The 17,069-nt window shown below is 39.1% G+C and overlaps 1 protein-coding gene across 4 annotated transcripts in view; it reads left to right on the top strand.

Moving 5' to 3' along the window:
* The window catches only part of tmcc2 (transmembrane and coiled-coil domain family 2), a 166,459-nt gene that overhangs the window by 14,070 nt on the left and 135,320 nt on the right, over nt 1-17,069 (top strand). For all 4 annotated transcript variants that reach the window (XM_060845316.1, XM_060845315.1, XM_060845314.1 and 1 more), the window contains exon 3: nt 229-753. In XM_060845316.1, coding sequence (XP_060701299.1) covers nt 229-753 — 525 coding nt within the window. The remainder of the gene's footprint in view (nt 1-228; nt 754-17,069) is intronic.

Raw genomic sequence — 17,069 nt, 5'->3', positions numbered from 1 at the left:
TCACTATTTTCACTGGAGTATATTCTTTGATTTTGTTTTGTTCTTATGAACAGAATGTTAAAAGTTTGGTGTGAGCAGAAGTCTGGGACCAAACTTGTTTCATGGTTAATGTTGAACAATGAATTGTGGTGCTTTGGGGGCTGTTTTTGGGATAAGGTAAAGTAGGGTAGAGTGGAAACAAATGTCTGAGGGTGTGGATCTAATATTTTTATTCTTCTTATTTTAAAGAAAATTCAGCAGCTATCTGAAGGAGGTGGTTCAGGTGGTATGTTTGGACATGGTCTGAAGCAACTTTTCCATCACCGAAAACGGTCTCGGGAGCGCGATCAGAGTATGCAAGAATCTTCTCAACTTTACTACCATCCTCATGGACACTCTGATCATGATTCTGCAGATGAAAAGGAACGATCTCCTGAGATGCATCGAGTCTCTTATGCCATGTCCCTCCATGATCTTCCTGCCCGTCCCACAGCCTTCAACAGAGTCTTGCAACAGATTCGATCGAGACCATCCATCAAAAGAGGAGCCAGCCTCCATAGCAGTAGCAGAAGGTCAAAAAGTGGTTCAACTGAAACCCAGAAAGGGAGTCCACATCTTGTCCGAAAGGCACCTCAGGACAGTTCACTGACTGCAATTTTGCAGCAGCATCAGTACAGACCAAGGTCGTCATCCACCACAGACACAGCATTCACTGCGGGAGAGATTGGTATCCTCCACCCAACAGGGGATGAGTCGGAACGAATCACAGATAAGGTGCAGTATTTTCCTATTATGTTTCATATCACAAACTTTTGCTGCAAGTCTTGTGATGAGAGAATTGATCAAATCAAATCAAATGCATCCCTGGTATTTCAAACGATTAGGTAACCTTGTGGACAGTACTTCTTGAATGGTCAGTATTTAAGTATTTTTATGGCCGAGGTGAATAGATTATTGATTACTAAGGTGCTGAAAGGTTCCAGGAGGTATGCATAAATGTGGATTTGACGTTACTATCACATCTTTTTGAATGGTGTAACAGGCTCAAAGGACTGAGTGACCCACCCTTGTTTTTGTTCATATGTTGGTATGCTCTGATTTTGGTGGAATTACTGAAGACTCCACTAAAATAGCCAACTATATACATTTTGCAGATGTTACAAATGGAAATTATAGATTTTTAGAAAGTATTAATTAAAAGAGGAGCAGTAGAAGACTATGTATTCCTTCAAGCCTACTTCTCCATCACATGATTGGAGCTGGTCTGTTTGCATTTCAAATTTCACATTCTTATATATCCCTAATAACTTTTTATTTTCTTGCCTGACTAGAACATATCTGCCACTGCCTTTAAAATATTTCGTGATCTCACTTATGCTACCTTCTGAGACAAACAGTTTGTAAGTTGCAGAGCTCCCTGTCATGATTTATCTGGGCAAAATATGCAAATAATCATGTCCCACTGTTCCAGAAACCATCACCACTTGCATATGTGGAAAACCTCATTGAAACCATAAAGTTTACTAATTTACCTGACTGCTACTGAGGCCAAAAACAATTCACATAAGTTTTTTTGAGTAACATCTAAAATACCTCCATTTATTGAAACATACTTAGCGATAACGAGCAGTGAAAGGAACAAATTTCTAATTTACACAACATAAATTATATGTTAAAACCCAAATACATGCAATCTTAATCATAATTAAGATTTATAACAGAAAAATGGTTTAACATACATACTATTGGTGGAAAAAGAATATATGCAGGGTAAGCAAAATTGAGGACATAAACATTCCAGACCATATTGTGGAAAGTTATTTTCATCTTGCTCCCTTTTGATTTTTACTGTTGTGATATGTTGTTATCTCGAGAGATGTGGTTGATCTTCAATTGGATTGGTCATCAGATGAACTTGTGCCTTTTCTTATCTTCGTTCTTTCTTTCAACTTTTCTTTGGTTTTATGCCTTTTTTCCCCACACTGGAAAAATGAAGGAGAGGTTCTGGATGTTTTTCACTCTGTGCTGCTCTTGCCACTTAAAACGTTTTAATATGCAGCAGCTCAACCAATCAGAGGCTGTTATGCAGAATTTCCTTAACTCAAAAGATTCTCAGTGCTGCTCAGTCTTGAGTTCCTCCTCATTGCTTCAACAAAAACAACATTGCATAGGATTGCTCTTCCAACTGCACAAAGCTTTCTGTTATTCCAGTTATTGCAGTCCAACTTCAATTTCAGCTTTTAGTTCCAAGAAATAAGAAAAAATGTGGCAAGACAAAACAATTATTCTCCTGGTCTCTGCACTGAAAAGGCAGCCCCTAATTTTTAAAGAGTGTCCCCTTGTTCTGGACTGACCCACAAGTGGAGGCATCTTTTCTATATTCACCTTGTCAATACTGGATTTTATTCACTTCAATCAAGTCACCCTTCACACTTTTAAGTCCCAGCAGAAACATGCCCAGTCTGTCCAACCTGTACTTAGAAGATATATTCCACGTGTTAGTCTAGTATAACAACAACATAAAATGCTGGACAAACTTGGCAGGTCTGGCAGCATTTGTAGAGAGATTTAATGTTTGAGTCAAATGTTTATCTTCAGAGTGATGTTACTCTCAGACCTGAGTTTCTCCAGCATTTTAAATTTTCTCTTTGGATTTCTATCATCTGCTATATTTTGCTTTCATCAGTCCAATAAATTTTGTTTGAACCATCTCCAATGCAATTAGATTTTTACTAAAATATGAAGGCCAAAATTGCATTTGCTATTCAAGATATGGTCCCACCAGTGCACTCCAATTGAAATATAGCATCTTTAGTTTTATGTTCAGCTGCTCTCATAATAATGGACAGCATCCCATTAGGATTCCTGATAACCTGCATACTTACTTTTTGTGACTTATGTCTAGAACGTCTCAATTCCTGTGCATCTCAAATTCTTCATTTGTTCTCGATTTTAAGTAATATTTTGCAATGCGATTGTAGTAAATTCTTCTGTCTTTTGAAGCTGAACTCCTGATTTCTTTGAAATTTATACTGATTTGAATAACTTGAGTTCAGGTTACTACATTTGTTAAGTTATATATTTGTTAGAATTTCTAAAAAGGCATTGATTTACTCCTCAAAAGTACCATGCAGTCTTGGGAGTAATTAACAAAAATTGAATTTTGCATGCAGTACTTATGTTATGAAGTCAAAAACATGTATGCTCACTTTAAAATAGAATGTTTTCTGACTATTGAAGTAAACTTAAAGTGCAAGCTCAGCTGTTCTAATGGAAAGGCTGGGAGATGAGCTGTTCCAAAATTGATACTTTTAACAACTAGCTGTTAAATGGATACCTGAGTTTTGATTGCTGTTTTGACAATAATTTGAATTTAACCAGATTAGATTAGATTCGCTCCAGTATGGAAGCAGATACTTCGGCCCTACAAGTCCACACTGACCCTCCAAAGAGTAACCAGACCCGTTCCCCTACCATATATTTACCCCTGACTAATGTACTACAGACAACTTAGCATGGCCAATTCACCTGACTACACATCTTTGGCTTGTGGGAGGAAACTGGAGTACCTGGAGGAAAAACTCATGCAGACATGGGGATAATGTGTAGACTCTACACAGACAGTCGCCCGAGGGGGAGTTGAACCCAGGTCTCTGGTGCTATGAAGCAGCAGTGCTAACCACTGAGCCACTGTGCTGCCTTTTAGTTTATATTATGCCCAGGATACTAAAATCCAGTTGAGTTTGAACTTATTATTTTGACAACATTGGACTAATAAAACAGTATGATGTTGGGGGTGTAAAACAAAATGCAGGTATTTTGAAAATTGGTCAGAGAGCGACTGCTGTAGAGCTGGAGAGCTAACTGCCTGTCTAACATCTTGCTGTCAAAGAAATAAGAAAGCACTCTCTGTTAAAAGTTACCTTTTCCTGTAAGTATACTCTGTCAACAGAGGAAGATCAAACAGAAGATTGAACACAGCGGAGAAACAGAGACTGTCTTGATATTAATGTAATGCTTAATAATTGTGGTATTGGAACAGCATTTATTTTAAGAGTTGGGGTCAGATCGTATGTAGTTAAGAAAAAGGGGGGCTTGGATTTTTTGAATAGTTTTTGCTTAGTGTTCACTATTAGAGTTAGGAAATGAAATTGTTATCTCTTCAAATAGTAGAAGTTAGGAGTTCTCTGTCACTCACACACACATGAACAGATTTTGAGACATTGATGAGCTTTTCTGGCCATTTGGTTTTAATGAACAGAAGGGTTCGACCTCTGCGTTGTAACAGTTATTTAGGTCACCCAAAGTCAGTTTCAAACATTCTCTGGCCATGTTAGCCATACAGACGTGAGGGGCTGAAGGGCTTTCCTGTACTGAATAATTCTGATTGTACGTAACAATATGTTCGAGGATCAGGCAACATTTTCTGCTTTAAATGGGGTCATTGTATGCCACAGCATAAAAACTGATCATTTGATGCGTCAGGACTGCTTGGTCTAATCTGTATTGTAAACAAAATACACTAAACTCCTCAGATTTTTCTCTAGATTAAAGGCACTGTATAATCTCTCAAAAATTGACATGGAGTAAATGTAGGGATTTCAAGAGACCAAAAGCTTGGTCAAAGATGTGATTTTGAAGCTATTTCTTAAATGGAGCAGAAAATAGTGGGAGACTTAGGGAAGGAAAATTCAGAACTTTTATGATTGGCTTATAGAAATCCCGGATCACAACAGTGGGGCAATGGAAATGAAGTAAAATCAAAGTGCTGGAGAAACTCGGTAGATCTAGCAGCATCTATAGAAACAGAAATTGAGTTAGTATTTTGAGTCCACTATGAATTCTTCAGAATTGTTGTAAACTCTGTTTCTGTCTTCACTGATGTCAGACCTGCTATTCAGCGCTTTCTGATCTTATTTCAGATCTTCAGCATCTGTAGTACTTTGCTTTCAAAGGAAATGAAGGCTGTCAAGACCTTTGGAGCAATGTGGAGTGCTCATAGGGTTTGTCTAAAGGAGGTTATAGAAAGGAGGAAGAGTGGAGTCATGAGCACGAGAAATGTTTGTTGGTCCAGTACCCAATCAGCAAGCACTAGTGTTGTGGGTATATGGAATACTGCAAGTTAGAGCATGGACAGAAGAGTTTTGATTTGATCAAAGTTTATGAAGATTGGAATATGTGAAGCTGACAAGGAGAGCAATGAATGAATTTTGACCGTCTTGCTTAATCCCTGTATGCTTCAAATATCTATTAAATTATGAGTAGTTTCCTGATTTGGATCCTGATTCTTAAAGTAAAATAAACAGATAGGTTGGGGGCATGAAACAGCTTTCTTAAGTGGAAACATTAACAGCTACTTTGTTTTTGAAAACAGAAGTCTATGTCTCACTGAAAAGCCCATATTTGTGATCCTGCTCCTGAAACTGATTTTCAGCCACCCTTTGGAAAACAACTTAAACAAAATAGGATTTATTATATTGGATCACAACCCCAGATGCTCTGTCGATTTTATTTTTTCCTTCTGTTTTGAGTTTACATATCTTATGATTTTGAAATTCTTTCCATGGTTCATATCAGGTGTTTGGATTCAAAAACTTTCAGTCATTCACTAACACTTGCTTTTTAAAAAAACCTGAATTCTGTGTGCTCTTGATATTTCTTTTTCAAAGAGACAAAAAATTTGCAGATGCTGAAATCCAAAGTAGGCAATCAGAAAGCTGGAAGAACACAGCAAGCTAGGCAGCATCAGGAGATCGATAAGTTAAAATTTCGGATATAACCCTTCTATCCAAAACGTTGACGTCTCCACCTCATGATGCTGCCTGGTTTGCTGTGTTCTTCCAGCCTCCTGCTTGTCTACTTTCTTTTTCAAAGACAGTGAAGTTCTAGTTGCTGCTACAAAAAATTATCAAGGTCAGTAATCAAATTCGAAACACAAATCAACAAAAGAGTAAAATTTTCATGTGTGTCTATACTACAAAGTGTTAGTAACACAGATGTCGCCTTGCTGTCTTAACAATTTATCTGCTCTGTGCTTACTGAATATTTTTAAGAGTGTTTGTAGAAAACATGCATTTGGATAAGTTCTGTTGGTATGTAAATTATCATGTTTTTGTTAGGAGTAAAGTAGGTGCAAAGGGAGAGTGGTGGGTATTGTTGACACAAGGCAAAGTGCTACTCCTGGGGCATTTAGCTGCAGTTTTCTGTACTTTGAACTTCAACCTCTAAGGGAAATAAATTTGCAGATCAAATTTAGGTTATATATCAGTCTACTGATTTCCTTTATGCATAGTGCAGTAATTTTTTCACGACTTGCTTGTTTATGAATTTCCTGACTAAGTGTAGTACTCAATAATAGGGTTTGAAAAAAAGCTGCTGTTTGCCATTCTTGGCTGGCAATGATAAATCCTGAAAAACGGGCATTAAGATAATTAATTAATTTCAATTGTAGTGTTATGGACCAGGCCAGACCCCCTCAAACTATTTTAAGAAGTTGGCTCAGACCCTGACTTTTCTTATTTTAAAGGCGGATGTGAAGTGGGTGTGCTAGGTGTGATGCAGCTGTCAAACTACTTGGATTTAAGTAAAACAAAATTCATTTAAACACCACAATTAAAACATGATCAAAAGAAAGTGGAAGATAGAATGACAACTGCGAAAAACTTAACTGACTTGATACAGTAACGATTACTAATTAATTGTTCCAATACAGTAACATCCTGTAAGCACACCCCTTGACCAAAAAGTAAATTCTAACACAGATTCTTACAGGCAGGAGGCTAGACTCTTTGGCACCTCTGCCTTTATGATATTTCTTCAAATAAAAGGACAAAATAACCTTTTTAAAGGGACAGCATCGTCACAGTAGGTATGACATTTGATTCAGCTTCCATGAAATTCTTTGCTGCAAATTTTTAACTCGATATTTTTATTGAATAAGAAGATTTTAAAAGATTTTTTTCAAAATTACAAAAATAATACAAGCTAGTATATTCCACTTTAGAATATAGTAACAACCTCAATATGCAATTTAAAAAGAAAAACTAACTAATCTATTCTGCAAACAACCAAAACATAAAATAAGGCATCATACATTACTAACAGTAAACAAATAACTAAATACATACTCAAAATAGATTTATATCAAGTCATAACAAAACCCATATTTATACGGGATTCCTCCTCCCAAGGGCCCCCGAACCAGCTGGAACCATTACCACGGCTCAACAAAGGTCCCGGACAATATGGCCAAAATATCTGTGTCAATATAGTTCAAAAAGGGCTGCCATGCTCTATAAAATAATTCTGTTTTTTGCTGCACCATATTCTTTAGGAAGTATTCCATGACTATCCTGTACCAGTTTGAAAGTCCTGGGGGACCTTTGGATACCCAATTCACTAAAATATTTTTCCTCACACAAAAGGAAAAGATAGTGAATAATTTCCTCCCGCATACATCCAAAGAGGGGAAATCCCAGGAGCCAAAGAGTAGGGACACTGGGTCCAAATCAATGTCCGTACCAAATCTCTTTGTCAAGGCATTTACTACTCTGTCCCAATATCTGCGGATCTTCTGGCATGTCGACAGACAATGCATGAGACTACCAATTTCAATTTTGCATTTAGGACAGGTCAGAGGTAGTCTGTCTTGAATTTTGCAAGTTGTTCAGGCGCCATGTGAGCCCTGTGGAGTATCTTCAATTGAGTAGCCTGAGTTCTGTTACAGTTAGCAAACTTCCTGGCATTTTCCCAGACGTCCTCCCTCATTTCTAAGGAGATTTCCAACCCTAATTCTTGACTCCAGGTTGTATATAACCGTTCCATGTCCTTCGATACCTTATTGCAAAGTCGGTGGTAGGGAGTACTCTGAGGGCGGACCCATTGGCCGAAGCACACTCCTTTCCCCATCCGATTTATAAGGGTTGATTATCAGTGTACTCTTCTTTTGTATAATGTCTCTTATTTGAAAATACTAAAAGAGGTCCCTGCTGGGCAGCCCAAACTTCTGGCATAGCTGCTTAAAGGACATCATAACCTCCCCATCGGAAAGATCTCCCAAACAGGACTCCCAAATTTTGAATATAGCATCGGTCAGCCGTGGCTGGAATCCTCATGTTCCCACTAAAGGGGTATAAGCGGAGGGTTTTTTTTTGCAGGTTACCCTTGTCTTGTCGCATTATCCTGCAGGCTTTTTATTGTATTTAATACAATAGGGATATTTTACAATAATCCATAATAACTCTGATCTTGTCCATAAATAGTAAATTGATGAGGGGACATTTTGCTTGGGAGGCCTCAATATCTAACCAGATTGGGTCTCTTGTGACCCACAATCAATCAGCTACATAAGAGAATAGGGAGCTCAACTGGTATCTCCTGAAATCCAGAAAGTCCAGCCCTCCCCTTACTTGTGGAAGCTGTAGCTTTTCTAATTTGATAAGGGGCCTTCTATGACTCCAAATAAAGGAGCCGAGCCAACCATAAAGCTTATGCAATGCCTGTCTCAGCAGCATTAAGGGGAGCATTCTCATAGGGTATAAAAGACTATGTAAAATATTGATCTTAATAAGGAGGAGAAAGTGAGGACTGCAGATGCTGGAGATCAGAGCTGAAAATGTGTTGCTGGAAAAGCACAGCAGGTCAGGCAGCATCCAAAGAGCAATAGATTTGACGTTTCGGGCATGAAACATTCCTGAAGAAGGGCTCATCCCTGAAACATGGACTCTCCTGCTCCTTGGATGCTGCCTGACCTGCTGCGCTTTTCCAGCAACATATTTTCAGCATTCATCTTAATAAGGCTACTCTACCTAACCAAGATATAGGGCGATCTTCCCAGTGTTGAAGTTCCGGTCTTACTTTCTCTCATAAGTGTGTATAATTCACTTTATATAGCTGACCAAATGCCGGAGTAATTAAAATAGCTAAGTACAGAAAACCTTCCAGTGACCATTGAAAGGGAAAACCGGATCCGTCCGGAAAATTGGATTTGCTGGCAAGGCCTCTCAACGGCATGGCCTCAGATTTCACAAAATTGACCAAATAAATACCAAATACCAAATAAATTGAATTAGGCGGGGCACAGATGTCAAAGGGTCACTTAAGGAAAGGAGGACATCATCCGTATAGAGAGTAATTTTGTGCTTGCCCGATCCAACCTCCAGGTCAGTTCGTATCGATTCCGCCAGCGGCTCAATCACTAGCGTAAATAATAATGGTGAGAGAGGACATCTCTAACGACAGCCTCTGTCGACACTAAAGCCATCTGAACTTAAACCATTGGTGATCACCGTTGCTTTGGGATCGTTATATAATAGTAAAACCCATTTAGCAAAGACTTCTTCAACGCTGAACCATTCCAGCGTACAAAAAAGATATGGCCATTCTACCCAATTGAATGCCTTCTCTGCAACAAGGGAGACAGCTAAACCCGGTATCACTTCCTGCAGGCAGGTTTGTACCATATTTAAGACTCTTCTAATGTTATTAGTTGATCTGCGACCCTTTGTCAACCCCGTCGGGTCCTGTTTTATAATGAATGGTAAGACCCTCTCCAGTCTTAATGCTAATGTTTTTGAGAGAATTTTAAAATCCACTTTTAACAATGATATGGGTCGATATGAGGAGCAGTCTTTTGGGGTCTTTCCCTTCTTAAGAATGAGAGAAATATTTGCTTCTCTCAGTGAAGATGGGAGGCAACCCTGACTACATGACTAGTTATATGTATTTATAAATGGTCCGGCCAGTTCCCCGATAAATTCTTTATAAAACTCAGCCTGGAATGCGTTTGGTCCAGGCGCTTTGCCATTCTGAAGCTGCTTCACCGCTTCCTGTACTTCCTGGGTTGCCAGAGGCGCATTCAAGAATGACACCTGCTCCGAGATTAGGCCTGGGAGGTCCAGATTTTTAAAGAAAGACTCCATCTTTCTCCTCTGTCCTCACAGTCCTGCGACTTACACAATTCAAAATAGTACTTCCTAAAGGCTGCATTGATCTTTTTACTATCACAATTCAGGGTACCAGTACCCTCTCTAATAGATGTAATGGCTTGTGGAGCCTTTTTCTTTCTGGCAAGGTACGCTAGATACCTGCCAGGCTTATCGCCATATTCGAATAGCCTCTGCGAATTATATCTCCCTCATTGCTGTTTGGGTAAGTGCGGTATTCAAGGTTGCCCTAAGGGCTGTGATCTGCTGTAGTTTAGTAATGGAGGGCCTATCAACATATGCTGTCCCAGCTGCCTTGAGGTGAGCCTCGAGCAGATGCTGTTGCTCTCCCTTTTGTCTTTTCTGGGTCGCAGAATATAAGATGACCAGGCCTTGCACGTATGCCTTTGCTGTCTCCTACACCGCTGAGGGGTTACTGGCTGTGCATGAGTTGATATCCCAGAAGATTTTAAATTCCTGTGAAAAATTTTTGATGAACTTGCTATCCTCCAATAAAAAAGGATCCATGTGCCAGGGTCAGGGACCTATCCCATCATCACTAGTCTCAACCTCCATATATACTGCAGCATGGTCAGAAATAGTTATATTACCTACTTTACAAGACAATAGCGAATTCAAAAGGGTCGAGGGGCAAAAACAATATCGATACTGGTATAACACTCGTGTGGGTTAGAATAGAATAGAAAGTAAAGTCTCTACCCTCGGGATGGAGACACCTCCCCACATCTACCAGCCCCAACTCCCTATTCAGATCCGCCAGCTGCCTAGATCTCAAAGGTATGCCTGCAGAGCTCCTATGTATCCTGTCCATCTCTGGGTCAAGGATACAATTAAAATCTCCCCCTATAATTGTATGGCGGACCTCAAGAGCCATCAACTTAAAGAATGCTTCCATGATATATTTAAAAGAGTGTGCCAGAGGGCAATAAAGATTCAAAATCCCGTATTCCTCTCCATAAATTAAGGCTTTAATCAATATATACCGTCCAGACTCCTCCTTTATCTGGCTTAGCATTTGGAAGGGAAAATTCTTCAGAATAAGAATGGCTACTCCCCTAGTTTTTGAGCTGAAAGATGAAAAGATGAAACCCTAGTCAAACCCGCTCTGTTGCAGCTTCGGGTGCTCCTTATCAAGTAGATGTGTCTCCTGTAAGAGAGCTACGTCAACCCTTTCTTTTTTAAGACTTAATAATATCTTTTTCCTTTTGATTGGCGAGTGGCTCCATTTGACGTTCCATGTGCATCACCTAAACGAATAGCTCGCCATGATCGTCCAGGCAAGCTGGAGGAAGAACCCCACCCAAAAGATTTTGAATACAGACCAAAAGCAATTCACATACTAAAAAAAATCTTTAAAACTGTTAAATCTAAACAACTAAGAACTACTCCTAAATAAAAATAACATAAACATATTTAAAGGGAGATTTTCCCCCTTACTCACAGGAGGCACTACTACCTTCCAGTAACCCCGCTATAACCCCTCCCAGCTAGAGCCCTGCCCTTGACCCAGGCATTACAAAATAAATAAATAAATTCCAGTATCTTATAAAATAGAAGTTGAAAGTGGGTGACCCAACCACCCTCCCATACTATCACCTAGATATACTTAACAAAACCAGCAGAAGATAACAATATATAAGATTACAAAATTACAATCCCAGCAAGTATTAAGCAACTAAATAAGAAAAAAAAACCACTCTGAGATATCCCCCAATAATCAAATAAACCGCGTGAGTGATAGATAAGAGACTAAAGAAAGAATAAGGAACGAGCCCCCAAAAGAGAGGGTGGGGGGGAAGAAGGAAAGACAAAGGGATGGGGCAAAATAAAGTCATTGCCCGTACAGTTCAAGTCCTACAGTCTATTTGAGAGCATCCATTTACCTTTTCTGATGATCCAAAGTTATATACAGATCCTCCATGATTGAGGCGCAGCATTGTCGGATATCACATGGAATATTGAATGTTTAAGTCTCTTGGACGCTTCTTCGCCTCGTCAAATGCCCTCCTCTTGCTGACCACAACTGGAGAAAAGTCCTGAAACAACACTATCTTGGAGCCCTTGTACATTATGGCAGGGGATCCTTCTCCAAGAGTCTGGAGGCCTTCAGTAGCATTTGTTTTTCTCTGTAGTACTGAAGTCAGCCAAGGACAGGGGGGACGCCGGTCCAACCCTGGCTTTCGTACAGCGACCCGGTGGGCCCGCTCAACCGCACCCAACCCAACTCCGACTCCAGTTTAAACAGCTGTGGGAGCCATTGCTCCAGGAATTCCACAAGCTGGCCTTCCTTCTCCCTTTTGGGAAGGCCCAGCGACTGAATACTTTTCTGATGAACTTGATTCTCATCGATATGTTCCTCAAGGGTCTGGACTTGCTGCTCCAGAGCCTGGAACTGACTCACTGATGACTCAGCAGCAGTCTCTAAGGCTGCGGCCCATTGCTCCGCCACTCCAACACGCTGCTGAGTTTCTAGATCGTGCTTTTGCAGCATGTTTTTACAACTATTTTAAGTAATTTAAGTGAAGTGAAGTGAGGGTGGGCATCCCACTCTGCCTGAGTCTTGGGCAGAGCTCTGCAGACTCAGACCTGCTGGGTCGCTGCCATATTGGTTCTCCATTTTGCTGCAATTTTAACATTGCTTGATTGTTACAGATATTAGTTTGCCCAGACAAAATTACTCTTAATTGTTACGAGTGCACAAGTGTGTATGATACAAACTTTTCATGTTGGCCAGCTTGACAAATTCCAACTGACTGAAATGCTCATTATCAAGTTTCAGACCTCAATGTTTTTACTCTAGTTATTTGAGTATTTGGAATCTGTGGGCTGGAGCAGCTTAGCAAAAGGCAGTAATTCCAGGAGTTTGTTCCTCAGTTTGTAATCTTCTGTTAACAGGGTCGATATTTTTCGTTAAGAAAACAAAATTCTTAGGTCTACACAGAGAGTAATAGATTTAATGTTATGAGTCCATTGTGACTCTTCCCTTTCAAGGTCGAAAATATAAAAATAAAATTTGCTTCTTTTTCTAGCGGATCACTTTTTTTTGGAAAAAAGAAGGAAAAAAATTCAGAGAAGGCAATGAATTTCTAAAATGACTAAAGTTAAGGCTCTTGAGTGGAATTAGGATTGAAGTCGAGAATGCAATTGCCGATATAAAATAGTCAACAAAATTTGAAATGTTACAATAACAAAATGTGTTTAGAAAGGGGCTTTTTAAAATCTTACATGTTGAAGAGAAAACAATAAACTGTTTTTCAACTAGGTGTTGAAGGTGGAAACATAACCGTCTTTCATTGAAGTGCATTCAAGACTTGGATAAAGGAAGTGCCAATCCCTTACAACTCCTATAGATCATTGCCCTTCATTAATAAAGGTTTCTTCGTTAAGGGGTGAAAATTAGTAATTACAGAATTGAGAGTTACAAAACACTGTATCTTTCCTTTGCAAGTTTGAGTGCTCTGCAAGTTGATAGAGTTTATCTCAAAATGTAATGTCTTTTTTTCCTATGTTTAGTGTTCCAACACATGAAAAGGGGGCACTGCATTCACATCAATTTTCATTGTTATTCCACACAGCTTCAAATGTAGTCATCACTTTTGATTCCGTTCCCCACCATTCTGATGAATGGGAAGGTCTGTAACCACTGTTGACCCGAATACTCAAAATATTCAAAGTAACATTTAATAGAATCAAACCTCTATTTATAGTGCTGTCCATTTCACAGGTTGATTGTTACTCTTTTTGAAATCCTCGCAACAATGCTGTCTATTCAAGGCCTAATCCCTTTCTTAATAATTCATGTTCTTCTGTGGTACATACATCTATTTTAAAATGCATTGTCTTGTCAAGTCATGTTGTATTGACGATGAGATTAATGTTTGCCAGCGATGTTAGCCATCTTTTTATTTGATTAAGATAGTGTTTTATGAGGAGAATTTAAGATGGCTGACACTTAAACTTCTGAACAAATACAGTACTTTTGTGATTTTCTGCTGAAACTATGCATGCAGACAGCTGGATGTTTTATTGCACCTCTACGCACACATTTGGAAAAGCACTAACAGTGCAAGAGCTGAATGATGTCTAGATCTATCAGAAGTGAAATTCCATAAAATTCTTCAAGTCTTGTTTAGAGAGTGTTAACATTGTGTAGTTTAGCATTAATTTCTGCAAGTTAAAAACAATTCAGCTGCAGGGTTTGCTGTGATTTATAATCTCTTACAAGCAATTTGCAAGTTAAAACAAAAAATCCTTTCACGTAAAATTAAAATTAAAATATATTGGGTAAAATTTCTTAGCATTGCACTTTACTAAACATAACTTAGCATGCACTAAATATAACTAAATCTTGTATCCAAATTTCTTCAGTTTTAATGACCTGGACTTAAAAACTTGTGCTCCATTACAGATAACCATTTTAGCACTTGGCTCCTGGATATGATATTGCTTTAATTTCTATTCCTCTTCGCTATCCTATTGTTGTCTTTTATTTTCTCTCTGACTCGTATTGGCTGGCATTCAGTTCCGTGACTCTAACAGTCCATTTAGTTCCTCTGCCAGATGGTCATTGTTGTGCACTTAAACAGTGACTGTTGAGGCTATCTTAGAAAAGCCAATCCTCGCAACATGCCCAGAAAAGATCACTGGCAGTGATTAGGAGTGGGGTCCAGAGGCAGGTTTAATGTACCCCCATTCAGTGATACTGAAGCCGATTGTAAGGACACCACTGCCCCAGCTAACTCAGTCATGTTGCCATCAGATCTGGTGAGTCCATTGTCTATGCTTTATTTTACCTTTGGCTATTTATTTCCCCAGTGACCAAATAAATGGAGTGAATCCAAGCCAGTAGAAATTGTGTGGTGCTTTTTGCTTGCTTTATGTACATAAGCCAAAATACATTGGCTAGCATCCACACATTGTACCTTACCTATCCTCAAAGCAATTTATGGCCAACGTAGTATCTTTTGTAATGTAGATAAAAGCAGCGACTAATTTGGACAGAGCGTGATCACATAGGTAGCAAGTGATATTACTGCGAACTTAACTTTTGTTCTATGTTGGTTGCGGAAGAAATAAGGCACAAGAACAGATTGAACTGAGCAAACATCATGACCTGTGCTAAAGATATCCAAAGCATCTATGGTACCCTTGGCATGCCAGCAGCCTCAGCATACAATTTAAATAGAATAAATTGTGTTCTGGCTTGCTTAATTGTTGATGTATTTTATAGCTGATCGACAAATGATTAAGGGTGAGGTTTAGGAAATTCTCAGAAATTCTTAATCTGACTCTTGGGCTTGCAAACAAAGAAAATTTTTAACCGTCTCTGAACAGGAAGATATACAGAGTCTTCTTTAATGTCAGGTCCAAAATATCCTCTGACAAATGGTGGACTGCCTTCGTATTTCCAGTGAAACTATCACCTCAATCTTTATTGTGTTTCAGCGTCAACACAACATGTTCAGGAGGTGTGTATGGCTGAATTGAACAACAACCAGTAAGGGTATCTCACTGTACCTGGCCCAATGAACTGCAGTTCACATGGGCTTTTATCTTTTAACAAGGGTCCATTAAGTTCTGAGCCACCTTTTGTTGCCTGAAAGTGAATGTAAAGAGTTTCCTGCATTAAAAGGAAATGCCTTTGATTTGCAATTGCAGGAAAGTTCTGAGGAATGTCAAATTCCAAGGCATTTTGGGTTTTTTCTGCAAAAGCTGTACTGAACTGTTTTAGGACTCTTTTATGTGTACTTAAAGTTTTTTTTAATATAAAAATATAATTTGCAGCCTGTATAGGCTTTACGGTACACAAGGATAGGGTATTTAATTTGAGCACTGACATGGGCTTAGTTACCGGTAGGGAGTGAGGACAGGCCAACCAGTTGAAAGATGTTAATTTAGTGCATGAACCAAAGAATACTATGTCCTTTGCTCCCAGCAAGTCCACACCGACCCGCCGAAGCGCAACCCACCCATACCCCTACATTTACCCCTTACCTAACACTACGGGCAATTTAGCATGGCCAATTCACCTGACCCGCACATCTTTGGACTGTGGGAGGAAACCGGAGCACCCGGAGGAAACCCACGCAGACACGGGGAGAACGTGCAAACTCCACACAGTCAGTCGCCTGAGTTGGGAATTGAACCCGGGTCTCAGGCGCTGTGAGGCAACAGTGCTAACCACTGTTGGCTGTATTTGTATGTTTATACATATTGTGTGTGAACTGCAATTTGTGCAAAATTGTCTGCCTGTGTTTTAAGCTTTCTTCTTTGAGTCCATTTGTGCAAATCCAGATTCAGAAATGTGCATTATTCACTCATTTGTCTGAAGAAATTGGGAAGTGTTTAATTGGTCAGTATCAAGATGTTTCTCCTACTTAAGTGCCAATTAGTTCTTTTTGGAATTATACTTTCACATTCAACCAGTTTGCCACAATTTATTACCTGATATAGCAGTATTTTCTGCTCACAATGTTGATTTTTTTCTTTGCTTTAATTTCTTCTCCTCTTCCCTATCTTATTGTTGTCTTTTTTTTCTCTCTAATCCAGGTTTTCTCCAGATTGTGTATTGTTATTTTTGTATTAATGCTACTTTGGTGATCAGCCACTAACTCTGCAGCCAATTCGCATTCTTTAGGGTACATTTCAGTACCTTCCATGCAAATTAAGTTGCTCTTTTTGGGGATTGAGCCTATTACCGTCTCTGATTCAGAGAATATTGGCCTGTGCAGAGATGTTTTAATACACTCCCTGGAGCAAGTCAAACTTGAACTTGATTTTCCTGATTCAGAGGACAATACCATTGTGCCATCTGAGAATTTGTATTCTATCTTTCCAGTTATTTTGTTCATTCGCACTCTAAAAATATTAGTGAAATAGTGGGTGTAAAAATCAAAAGCAGAAAGATAATGGAACATCTAACACTGAAAAGTGAATTGTGGCTGGAAGGCTTTCCTCAATGAAGAGGTGAGAACTACACTTCATGTATTTAAAGTGTGTCCTGATTTGGGATAAATCGGGCTGAGAAAATAATCAATATTCTCTAGCTTAGTTCATAACACCGCTCTGCCTTCTTATGTACTACCCCCCACGGCTCATCACAAAATCTGATTGTTTCTGAAATTGTTTCTCAAATAGCTTTTCACT

Source organism: Hemiscyllium ocellatum, chromosome 26 (assembly GCF_020745735.1).
Source record: "Hemiscyllium ocellatum isolate sHemOce1 chromosome 26, sHemOce1.pat.X.cur, whole genome shotgun sequence".
Taxonomy (NCBI): domain Eukaryota; kingdom Metazoa; phylum Chordata; class Chondrichthyes; order Orectolobiformes; family Hemiscylliidae; genus Hemiscyllium; species Hemiscyllium ocellatum.
This window is presented reverse-complemented; position numbering and strand designations above follow the sequence as displayed.